We start from the raw sequence: 12708 nt of genomic DNA, 5'->3' as shown, positions 1-12708 counted from the left end.
CTTATATGGAGCATAGACTTATCTCTCAGAAGGCTGAATTAAATTAGCTTGAATTTCATATTTTATTCTGAGATTTGTGCTCTATTTATAGGTGAGTAAATCACGTCTTCGACTGGTCTAAAGATCTCTACGACTGGTCGTAGAACCAACAGATATTTGAAAATTCAGGTGCAATAAGATCTGGCAGTTTCACGACTGGTCGTAGGTGGTCTACGACTGGTCGTAGGTCTTCTTCGATTGGTCGTAGGTTACTCACGAGTAGTCGAAGCTAGCCGAATTTTAACACTGTACTTTGAGTCGTAGGTCTACAACTGGTCGAAGCAACAGTCGACACTATTCATACGACTAGTCGAAGCCTAACAGAAAATTTTCAAATTTTGCAACAAACTTACGACTGATCCAGAAATTTCTTAGACAGGTTGAAGCAGTGCTAGGATTAGTCGAACAAAGTCCAAGACTAGTCTTAGAACTGACTAAACTCACTTATATAAAACATATGAATTATGTATCATAAATGACCTACTTTAAAGGTCAACCTAAGGTCAGTTATACCTCAATAGTGAAGTAAGGACATTGAAACTTAGAAACAAGTGACCTTTGAAAGTAATGAAGCTCGAAGTCTTAATGCAGCTCAAACTTGAAAGCTTCTTGAGATCTTGCATTATCTTTGTCTTGAATTAAGCCGAACAATCTCACTTTCTCGAGTCTTGACTTGTGAACAGTGCTTGTCAATCAAAGCTGATCTTGAGTAGATCACATATGCAAGCTTCATAACAGTGCCTTTAGCACCACAAATTTGACAACAAAAAAGGGGCTATTAACTATAGCACTTACAGATAGTACGAGCAACTTGGGAGAATGATAACACTGAGTTGATCACTCACTCCATCTTAGGATGGTATTTTAAAATACCACCCAAATGTCATTGATGCAGGTGTCATAGAAGTCGCTAAGTTAGATGAGGCTTACGTGGACTCGGTAGAGGAAGTACTATACTTCTAGATTCTCGATGAGCAGGCATAGTTCCAGCATGCTTCCGCTTCTCTGTTTCCCTTGTAGTAGTTATTTGGAGTATTTGGACACTTAGTAGAGTATGGGCATGTATATTGAGCTCTTAGTTGAGTAGACTTTGCAGACTGCTGGGAGAATAGTTATGAATAATTTGTGTTTAATGTGGCAATTTTTTACTTTCAAACTTAATACACAGGTTGGTTTAATTAATTAATTAATTAATTAATTAATTATATATTCAACGTTTGGGTTTGATATAATTTGATTATTATACTAAACTATGCTTCTAAAAGTTAAAAGTTAACATATGGAATGTTGGGGACCGAGTGTGTACTCGACTCCTAAAATTCGAGGCGTTACACTAAACCATTGCTGGATTTCCTTGCTGATAATGGATCTTCTACATTTTCGGCATGCATTCCAAATAAGAAGATATCCGAATAGATCTAAAATTTTTGGCTTCTCGGATCTTCTTCTCATAGTTAATCCCTTTTAGAAAACAATTATATTATCCGCATCTGGGTTCATAAGTCCATCAAGAAAATCTCTCTAATTGATCTCGAACCTCCAATCAATCATGATCATGCGTCTTGATGGCCCAATCAAACCACCCATGCATTTATCTTGAACTCTCTCTCCCTTCTGATAGGGATCTTAGAGGGGTTGATGGAGTGGGGCCACCTGATCCCGATCTGTTATCAAATGGATTGGATTAGATCTTTCATCATGCTCTCCCATTTTCTTAATTTCAATTATTGTACAACTTGGAACCCGATTTGCTTGATATCTAATCTCTCCTTATTTGAGTTCAAACCACAACCAGATTTGCTTGGTTATAGATTTGATATTTGGATATTCGAGATATTTGAAGCATTTGTAAATTCTCCAAATGTCTCTAAGAAAATCTCCCATTTTAGGACTGTGAGAGACAACCTTATTGAGTATATTATAACTAATCTATGATAGGAGTTCTCTTTAGGTGGGTTAGACATGCTGGGCACACTACCATATTAATTGGCTCGCTAATCGTGGCCACGTAGCATGCGCAAGTGTTTGTGTCATCGCATTAATAACGGAATGTGTATTGTCGAAGGAAGATCCGTTGGATATATCTTTGAGTACAAGCGGGATTTCCGTGAGTACTAAACCTATAATGTCTACACGTGGCAGCTTTCCATTGGTCTACGTCAGGGTGCCAAAAATGGGTGTAAACACCATATACCATGGTTAAGGCATGACCTCAACACACATGGAGCATGGAGGAGACGAAGAGAATGGCGAGGTATTCGGAGGTTAAAAAAAAACAGAGAGAGGTAGAGAGCAAGGTGGGGCTACATGTTGGTGCATGTTACATATGGAGAGAGAAGGAAAACAATATGCAACCCATCCTCATTGTTTACCTTGTTGTGGTTGACTTGAGTCTTCAACTTGCCTGAATTTTGAACTAATGTCCTAACATATGAGTCAACACAACATATGTACAGATTAGATGTTAGAAAATCATTAAGATAGGGCCCAATAAATCCTATCTTCGGGTCTCCATGTCATGTGTTTAATTAAGGAAGAGGAGAGGTTGGCACGAACTACACACATTAAAAGAAAGGAAAGGAAGCAAGTGCAATCTACACACATTAAAAGAAACGAAAGGAAGCAAGTGCAATCTGTACACGGTAAAATCTCAACTCTTCCCTACCAAGCAACTACATTTTTATGATGGATTTACCCCCTTTTACCCAATGTTTTGAAAACTAATGGTGAACAAAAATGTCCAAAGACATTGGGGTTATATAGTAGGTCCTAAATCTTCAAAAGGAAGAAAATCTTTGATCGTAACCAAATAGGTCCTAAATATTCAAAAGGAAGAAAATAAAGCCCAAACAATGTGCACCTAAAAGACTAGAAACTTCATCTTGAGAATAAGAATTGTGATGAATTATTACCAAAATGAGTCATTTTCTCACAATGGTTCCCATCAAGCAAGCAACCAAGTAAAATACCATAATAATACATCCTATCATTAAAAACATCTTCATTTCATAACACAGTTATGAGACTTCCCTAACATACTACATGTAAATAAATTTCCCCACACCCACACCCATGGATTGATTTGTACAATTGAGTTTTATGAGAAGATCTACCCTGCCTGTATTCTATCCAACCGATCGACGCTCTTCCGTCCTCTCTCCAGCTGGTCCATGTTCTTCCTACTCTTCTTGTGGCAATCCATGCTTTTCCGGGACTTCTCTGTGTGGTCCAAAGAGAGTCTTAGTTTTTCTAGCCTGTCAGCGTTCGTCAGCCTGAAGTCATTACTTTTCAGCTTTCCGGGCCTGTCTGTGCTAGCCCTTGGTTTCTCTCTCCGGTCGGTGCTCCGCCTTGATGCCTCGAAGCAGTCGGTGCTCCGCCTGGAAGGCTCGAACTGGTCTGTGCTTCTCCTCGAACTGTGCCTTTGAGAAGGCGATTTTTCGACTGTTGATATGAACTTCTTGAGGTGTCTAATGTACTCCGGGTAAAGCTCCAAGTCACAGTGGTTTCCTCCTTTGAGCCACAGTGGTTCGTACTTCTCTTTGCACAGCTCCCAAAGCTGCTTTCCATGAGAGCAGTCCACAACTTCATCAGAGGTTCCCTGAATAATTGAATAAAGAGATATATGTTTGTAGCAGTTAGAAAACATTGGAAGACAAAAAAGAACCCACGAAGAAGTTGGTAAAGAGTGAATGGATTCATATGCAAAGATCATGTAGTAATGTAGGTACTTTCAGATATTTTCAAAATAGAGACAGTAGTTTTAAGATAAAAATGCATACATGACTGGTTCTTTCTCAATCTAATGCTGGAGTAGAAATACTTACATGAATTACCAGTACAGGACAATTAACCAATGGGATTTTGTCAATGTTCTGTATAAAGAAAAAAAAAAGGAAAATCAATGGAAAATAATTGTTTAATATCATGTATTATCAACCGATGACAAAGCATGAACAACCAGAGGTTTGGGATAAGATAACCTTATAGATGTCAAACCAGTACGTCCGTTTCACAGGATACATGACTCGTAAGCCTGAAAGAATTGGACTATGCAGAACAACAGCTCTTAATTGAGGTAAGCGAGTCGCCAGATCCAAAGTTGGGCCACTACCAACAGATTGACCATAAACAATAATCTCTTCTTCCTTGGCACCATAGTTCTCTTCAAGGCACTTATAAGCAGCCTCGATATCTGCGTAAGTGTTATGTTCGCTTGGCTACCAAACAACACATGCATGAGTTGAGATGTCATTTTCACTTAATATCATTTTGCATCACAGGATTTACATAAAGTGCGATTCTCATCAAGCTTATTTCAAGGACAAAATTCAACTAACCTTTCCTGATGATTGCCCATAGCCAGAATAATCGTACCTGCATGAAATGCCAACATGTAACAACTGTAGTAAGTGATCACACGTTACAGATATCAGCAAAGATAACTTCTAGCCACACATGTGCAAAACAAAAGATATGTTACCATTTCAGATTAGCTTATAAAAAAGAAAGCTGTGTTTTACTCACATTTCAACATGGCAACCAAGCTCAAGAATCATTCACCATTTTTACTTGTTTTTATGTGCTCATATTTATGAATAAATTAATTAGGAAGGAATGCATTTGAGGGAACTTAGGAGTAGCACCAATAGGGAGTAAGTGAAAGTATATTTAGATGAGTTGGCCATGTGCAACAAAGATCAAGTACTTCACCAGTTAGGTGTGAGTTGGTTCAAGTTGAAGGCTCTAAAAAGGACAAAGGGAAGGCCCAAAAGGACTTGGGTGGAGGTAGTAAGAAAAGAGTTGATGACCTATGGTCTAATTGCAGATAGTCCTTGATAGAGTGGAATTCCAGAGCAAGATTCTTACAACTGACCCCAATTAGTTGGGAGAAAGATAATGACAGTGATGATATTTATATTATAACATGTCCCTAAACATCAATTTGGGTCTGCATATACATTTTAGTTCTCTTGGTTCCTGGTGTGGCAGTGTCCAACAAGAAGTCATTGTACCCAACATTGACATACATATCTATGATAGTCTTACATGCTGTGCTAAAGTTATTTAGAAACAGGTGCTTCCTTCACTTGCATAACTTTTAGGGACTTGAGAAAAATCACACCACTATGCTTTTGAGCCACAGGTATCCTTTAGAATATAATAGGAACACCAAGCCTAGTTATATTTGACCTGAAAGAAGCATGCCTATGACCAGCCAAAAAGAATCCTACAAGTGCGTGGCACTAGTAGTAAAAGAGAAATGTGTGAAGGAGAAGAAAAGGAGAAGACTCCTCTCTCACTCAAATCTCTATCCCCTCCAACACACATTTATAACAGAAATTGACTACAAGAGATACAGCCTCAAAATAAATGCGAATGAAATCTAAAACATACAGCATTATCTCCAAGGATATGGTGCACCATATTACTACCAAATATGTGTACTATCACACTAAAATATTTTGCACCACATGTACACTGAGGACTGTACTCTTAACTCTTGCAACACACATACACTGAAGATTGTGTACTCTAACAGTCCCCTTCAAGCTGGAATATGTATATCATACATGCCCAGATTGCTGATGATTCCGGAGGTTATGAAAGAGGCTTGCCTGCACTTTCAAGACTTCTTGAAGAAGGGTTTGCACTTTTGAAGGCTGCTGAATAGATTAACAATGGTTCTGGTCACTGGGATTTGAATCACAACATTTCTGATGGCTGCTGAAACAACTAACAATGCCTTTGGCGGGTGGGATGTGAGTCATAGACACTTTTGGTGGCTATGGGAAGGACTGATCATTCTTCCAGTGGCTGCAGGATATAGCTGTGAGCTATATTATGTATGCAGCAACACTTCTGGTAACTCTAGCATGCTCCTTCAGCTCTTCCAGCTCTTGCATGTTCCAGCAACTCTTCCTGTGGCTCAAGAATGATCTGGCAGCATTACAAATGGCTCTAGGAGGTTTCCCTAGCCAGGTAGCGACAAGGAAGAAATCACAGCTGGGTTACACCTTAGATGGTCTCATAGCCATGCTGCAACATGGAACAAGGCAGCTGGGTTTCACCTTTAGATGGACTTGTAGCTGCCTACCCAGGCTACAAGAAATAAAGGACTCACAGCGGATTTCAAATCTAAGTTCCAAATCTGAATAATGACCAATCAAGGACTTGTTAAGAATTAGAAGATATGCCGGCTGGTAGATCTGATGTTGGGAAGACAAATCCAGTGGTTTGATGCACTTCCAGAAGGAGAAAGAAAGAGAAAAAAAACCCTTTGAGATTCTACAAGCAATGAAGGGGATTGGGGGACCCAATATGATGATGATGAGTCTAAATCTATTCCTCTTTCATCATCATATAGGATTTAAGGAGAGAGGAATGGACGGTGGACTCTCAAAACAAAAATGACATCAGATGAGCTATGATACCATGTAGAAAAAGAGAACACGTTCTCTCTCAAATCCCTACTCTCTTCCACACATCAAAGAATGTACTCTTAACTCTTGCAACGCACATACACCAAAGACTGTACTCTAATTCTTGGAATGCATGTACACTGAAGAGTAACAAGAATTGATTTTTCTTGTAATCAATAAGACAATGACAGGCAGTTTTCTTGGATACGACTAGAGGCACCATTAGAAAATAAATGAGGATCATAACAAGACTTAAAAGTGACCAGTGACAAGGATGCAAAGAATAAAATAAATTCAAACAAAGTGAAGGCTAAGAAGCCCAATAACTAAAGAAAATCTCCGAAACTTCCTTTGGCTAGCATTCACTTCCTTATTAGCTTCACTGATGGAAAGAAACCTCAAAATCCCCACACAAGTGCAAAATCTCCAATAGTGTCCCCACAATCTTCATAAGGCAATACACATTTGTATAGCGATCTGATTATTTCTATTTATGAACCATTAAGTGACTGTGAAGGGAGTATTCAACGCCTTTCTTCTCCATGCTCGTTCTTCTACAAGTTCACAGCTGGAACCACCAACAGACCAACCATGCTAAACTATTTGGGACACATAAAGCTAAATACATTCTAGAAATTTAATCACGTGTAAATTTGTCATATATAGACCGGTTGCATCTGAGGTCCATCTATGAAAATGGGCACTCATTCTCCACTCCAAAAGATTGATTATTATTATTATTATTATTATTATTATTATTATTATTATTATTATTATTTAAAATAAATAAAAGTTTGCTATGGAATTGAGACACACTTTAACACCCTAAACACACAACTTTCCCAGTGCCTCTAGCCCCTTCGTGATGCATTTCTTGATGCTGTTAAACACTACCTGAGGCAGCAAAACCCGTAGTGACCAACACTTGCTAGTGATGAAAAGTGGTTCTGGTAAATGTTTATTTCTTTTTATGTTTCACAGAAACATGTGCATAACATTCACACAATAAATCATAAAATACATGCATTATAATAATTATATTGGAATTACTATCTACTTCGGATGTTCCTAATTTCGAAATAACTTGACTAGAAACCATCAAATCCTTAAAAGTTTGTCTGATAATTCTTAAGTGTATCTTGAGTGTATGTAACAACCAAATAGGATGCAATATCAACGTAATTTTAAGAAACATGTAAAGCAAGATTCAAGAATCAATATTTTACAGGATTTTTCTTCCTTTTTCTTTTTTCTTTCTTTCTTCTTCTTCTTCCTTTTTTTTTTGAAGGGTAATATTTTACAGAATTTGACAACAGCAACAGAATAACATGGTAATCAACAATTTCTAGTAAGATAAAAATTTAAAAATAACATAAATATGCAGAATCGGATGGTGGATTTCAAAATCATACTTATTAAGTGTATTGTAAATGCCACAACATTCGTATCTGACACTCAAATTTCTAAAATGACACTCGGTACAGAGCACAAAAGTTCAAGAAAAGGCAATTCCTACTGTTGACACAAATAACAACTAAGTGGGATCCCTCATTTTCTTTAAATTAGCATTTGAACAAAAAGTGCTGCTTGGACAGCACAGGTTTTTTCGAATTTGAAATCCAAAAGGGAATGAAATTTTCAGCACTGAATTATGAAAGGAGTCGTTTGAAGTCCTGTTAGAAATAACCTCTCATGATTTAAGCAGAAGCATGTTTTAAGAAGAAAAATGGCAGCTTGTGTAGCGTGACTATCCTGAAACAGAAAAGCCACCCCGCCCCCCCCGCCCCCCCCAAAAAAAAAAAAAAAAAAAAACCCCACTGGTAAACAATCCTTTGGATCAGATCCCAAATGACCCCAAAGATTGAATTTCGTTCCTGTCAAAATAAATAATTCAAATTGAGTGGACCCAAATTCATCAGAATACCAACATGTCTGCTACAAAAGCACCATACCAAAATAATTGAACATTCAATTATCAAATAAAATAATTAAATAATCAATTTTTTGAGAAAAATCACCAAAATCTCTGAAATTGGTAAAGAGCTAAAATTTCAGCAGGAGTTCAACATCCCTTCAATCAAACATCGTTCTACACACACACACACACACACACACACACACACACACACACACACCAAGAACAAAGAAAAAAGAAAAAGAAAGAAAGGATACATAATCAAGCCAAAAAAAGCTGAAAGGATATCAAGAAAAGTTTATAGAAATTCTATCTGAATGATATCCAAAGGACCCCAGAAGCTAGTTTCAAAACCATCCAAAGATTCGAAGTGGGTAGAACCAAATTGACCACAATCTCAATATTCTTCACATGAAATCCATTAATTCTCCCGATAAATCAAAACTGATATACTAAAACAAGCAACCCAGTGAAGAAATCAACAAAATTTCCACAGCTGGTAGAAGACTAAATATATCTAAATTCTGCGAAAACACCATTTTCCAACAATACCCAGATACCTAATCAGAAAATACTGAAAAAAGAGAGCATAGAAAGTACTAGCTTTGAATTCATTTCCAAAAGAACCATACATTGAATCAAATTCAGCTACAAAGATAAACCAAACAAAACCCAGAAACCAAAACAAGCAAAAACATTCCCTTTGGATTAATTACCAAAAGGCCCCAACAGACTACATTAAAACCCATTTACAAAATCAGTCTGGGCAGATCAAATCCACCAAAAACCCAACACTCTCCAACACAAAACTATCACATTCCCCATTTAGAAAAGATCCAGATACCCAAACAATCAATCCATCAAGGAAAAGAGAAAAAAGAGGAAAACAGAGAGAGAGAGAGAGAGAGAGAGAGAGAGAGAGAGAGAGAGAGAGAGAGAGAGAGAGAGAGTACCCCATGAGATTGACTTTAAGGTGGATGCTCAATTCGACGAAGAGCTCATACATCTGACCGAGATCGGCAGCGTTGCCGTGGGAATAGAGGAGGGTGGAAGTGGCCATGGGGTTGCGGACGTAGACAGCTACGATCTCAGTCCCGCGGCGCGTCGGCAGCTTGAGGACGTCGACGTTCTCTCGGTGGGGGAAGCAGCTGAGAGTGAAAAGCCCTGCAACCTCGTCCATTACCAACTTGTAAGAAGGTGGGTTGGGAGGGAAGAACGCGAATTTTGCTGCCATGCTTGACGTCACCCCTCCCATCTCTCTCTCTCTCTCTCTCTCTCTCTCTCTCTCTCTCTCTCGAGCTTTGTATGACTATAACTCCAGCTCTTCTTCTTCTTCTACTTCTACTTCTACATTTCTCTCCTGCAGCTGCTTTTGAGTTGTAGCTGCTCTTCTTCTCCTCTGTTTATTTTCTCCTCTGCCACGAGAGAGGGTATTATTTGCTTGCTTGTAGTTCGTTCCTCCCAACGTCGCCACCATAGGCTCCTTCGGCATTCGTCGCGGCGGCGGGGCCCGCACCAGATATGGGCGGATGATCACAACTGTCCCGCCTTGTAGGTGGCATTCTAAAGAGAATTTTTTATACTCTGGCGGAGTGTGTTGGATGATGCCCAGGCAGTTAGACATTACTTACAAGTTGTATGCGGAGTATACTTGTAGTTTAAATTAAACTGTTACCAAGAGAAAAAAAACATGTAATTATTTGATTACCTGCTCATGGAACGTTTACTGGACAGTTAAAAATGTAAAATAACCCATGCGCTTATTTCAAGAAACAAATGTCTACAAATCAAAGTTTAGTAATGGTTCCCCAGTCTGATTTTGGATAGTGAGTTTACCACAGTCAATTAAGTCAGTTTATTTTGAGTTAACATATATTACGTTTTACAATTTTTCATTTTTCAGAGGCAGGCGTGATACACTGCCATAATATCTAATATTTGTGCTGCCAGTTGTGTTTTGCGAATTTTATCCTTGCAACAAAGAGAGGTAAAAAAAAAAGTTTCAATTTTAAACGGAAAGTTGAGTTTCTGTGGCCCCTTTGGTGTGTATTTTAATTACTTGAATTCCATGTGCCCTCCCACATTCTTCCTCTTTTATGTGCAGCTTACATAATCCACAAATTAAGAAGCCCATGCGTGCCATGACTTTGTGACTGTGTACTTTACACGTCATCAGCAACAACTCATGTTAGAACTGTTATACCTTGGGCGCGGATTATGTAAAATGCCCCGTCCGTTAGGAGCTCGGGACAGGCTGAGGCTCAAGGGCCACTGTGATATATGAATTTTATCCACACCTTCCATTCATTTTTTGTTATAATTTTAGAGTTTGGACCAAAATTAAGTCAGATCCAATCCACAAGTAGACCATACCACAGGAAGCAGCGGTGCTAAGGACATACACCACTGAAACCTTCGTAGGGTCCACCGTGTTGTTTATTTTCCATACAACCTATTGATATGGTCATATACAGATGGATGAAGTAAAAAATAATAATAATAATAATAAAATAAAATAATAAAAAAATAAACAAATTTCATCTTGATCTAAAACTTTTGTAGTTCTTGGGAATTTTTCATCGGTAGAAATTTAATCTCCACTGTGTGCTCCATTTGAGCTTCTGATCTTCTCTATTTTTTGGGATCAAATTCTAAAATGATATTGAAAATCGGATGGACGTTGTGGATAAAATTCACACATCACGGTTGCCCCTTAGTGGCTGTCGGAGCCTCCGCCGGTCCCGAGCTTCGAACAAGTGGGGTAGTACCTAATCCGCGCGCTATACCTTAATTCCGGCAATTCTTTGAACCCCAATAAATGAGTGACATGTGGCAGAGAAATAGAAAGTAGATAAAAAAATCTTAAAATCTTGGAGCACTTTTTGTAGGTTTACTGTTTGTGTAAATCTACTTTTATACGTTAGAGGATGGTATACATACAAGAATCGCGGTCAAGCTATTTAAGATATAAAAGTCGCTGGACGGTAGTAAAAACAAAACCTTGGCCTATAAAAGTGAAGCAAGTGGCTAAGAAGCACTTGGAAGAAAAACATTCATGAAAGAGAAACATAATAAGAGAAAAATTCAGAAAGAGACTTTTCGACTGCAAGAATCGTTGTAGTAATGGAAGAAGAATATGAAAGAAAAAGCTACAACAGAAAGCTATAAATAGCATAAGAATGTGACAGAGAAAAACTGAACTTAATTCAATCACAATAATCTAAAAAACAAACAAACTTATTTATCAATTTATTTTATCTCAGCTTATCGTAAGGTAGTAGTAATCAAGTAGTGGTAATTCTTAGTTATAATATTTAGTTGTAATCCAAGTCCATGCTCATACGATAGATTTGATCTTTATCCAATATCAAGCAATTATTTCAAGATACACATTCCTGCGGTTGCTCTTAGTGATCGATTGTGAGTTTTTCCTTTGATTTGATTTGTACTGGTATTTTGAAAGTCCTTTCTTGTGGAAGATGAAAAGTAACCCATCTTTGGAGGAAGAATCCCACCATTCGATTATTGTCTGATTGTTATCAAATTCTGCAGGTCGTTGAGTAAGAGACTAATCTTTTCATAATCTCGTCATATATGTTCACATTGGACGTACCTGCTTATTTTGGCGCTTGGGGTCAAAGTTGATCAGTTTGAATCGAGGTGATGTATCTTGTTCACAACCCCAAGTGTAGGGTCACAATGCAGTAATAATCAGTGAGACCGAGGTCGAATCCAAAGGGACTAATCTCGTGTGTATTCTAAAAGTAACTAGAAGTAGAACTAGAAAAATATATGAATCTAAATCTGGAATTAAATGGAGTAATTGTGAAGTGTGTAATTAGAAACTTAAGAATTCAAAGGTGGGAATTAGGGTTTCCAAGGATCCACTTGTAGCAATAAGGGTGATTCCGTACTTAATTCAAGTAACATAATTGGAATTGGAGTCTTATCATATCCAATTGGAAAATATAGCAATTAAGATCAAATCTGAACTTCCTTTGACCTAATTCTCAAAAGAGGAGAATTACGATAATTGGTAGGGATTCCATCACTAAACCATGCCCATGAGATGATGGTAAACAACAGGATTTACCAATCCCATAATCTCAAAATAAGAAAAGAAGATACTCAAAGCTATTGCAGATCTACTGTAATTTAAGTCATAATAAATTATTAAAAACTGAAAGTATTCCTTAAATATCAAACTAAAATCAAAATAAGTTCAACATAAACATGAATCAAAGCAATAAAAACATCTCATCATGCTACAAGCTTTACCTCTTAGCCCTAGCTAAGAAGTTTAGCTAACCATAGACATGACTGGACCAAAGTCTC

General features: G+C 37.8%; 1 protein-coding gene across 1 annotated transcript; it reads right to left on the bottom strand.

Annotated features, from left to right (window-relative positions):
- Positions 1-2921: 2921 nt before the first annotated feature.
- Positions 2922-9683, bottom strand: LOC131246165 (uncharacterized). Its single transcript, XM_058246072.1, has 5 exons — positions 9327-9683; positions 4377-4413; positions 4020-4256; positions 3864-3911; positions 2922-3637 (listed from the first exon to the last, which is right to left on the bottom strand). Exons 1-5 carry the CDS (start codon positions 9626-9628, stop codon positions 3149-3151), a joined length of 1113 nt encoding a protein of 370 aa, XP_058102055.1. The 5' UTR covers positions 9629-9683; the 3' UTR covers positions 2922-3148.
- Between the last annotated feature and the right edge of the window lie 3025 nt (positions 9684-12708).

This window comes from Magnolia sinica, chromosome 5, assembly GCF_029962835.1.
Source record: "Magnolia sinica isolate HGM2019 chromosome 5, MsV1, whole genome shotgun sequence".
NCBI lineage: Eukaryota > Viridiplantae > Streptophyta > Magnoliopsida > Magnoliales > Magnoliaceae > Magnolia > Magnolia sinica.
Note: the sequence above shows the minus strand (reverse complement) of the source record. Positions and strands in the feature narration are given on the sequence as shown.

Coding starts and splice junctions, on each gene's coding strand:
- LOC131246165 (XM_058246072.1), bottom strand. CDS start 9,628: ATGGGAGGGGTGACGTCAAGCATGGCAGCAAAATTCGCGTTCTTCCCT. Junction 4,257..4,376: donor ATGGGCAATCATCAGGAAAG/GTTAGTTGAATT, acceptor GTTGTTTGGTAG/CCAAGCGAACATAACACTTA. Junction 3,912..4,019: donor ACTGGTTTGACATCTATAAG/GTTATCTTATCC, acceptor TTCTTTATACAG/AACATTGACAAAATCCCATT.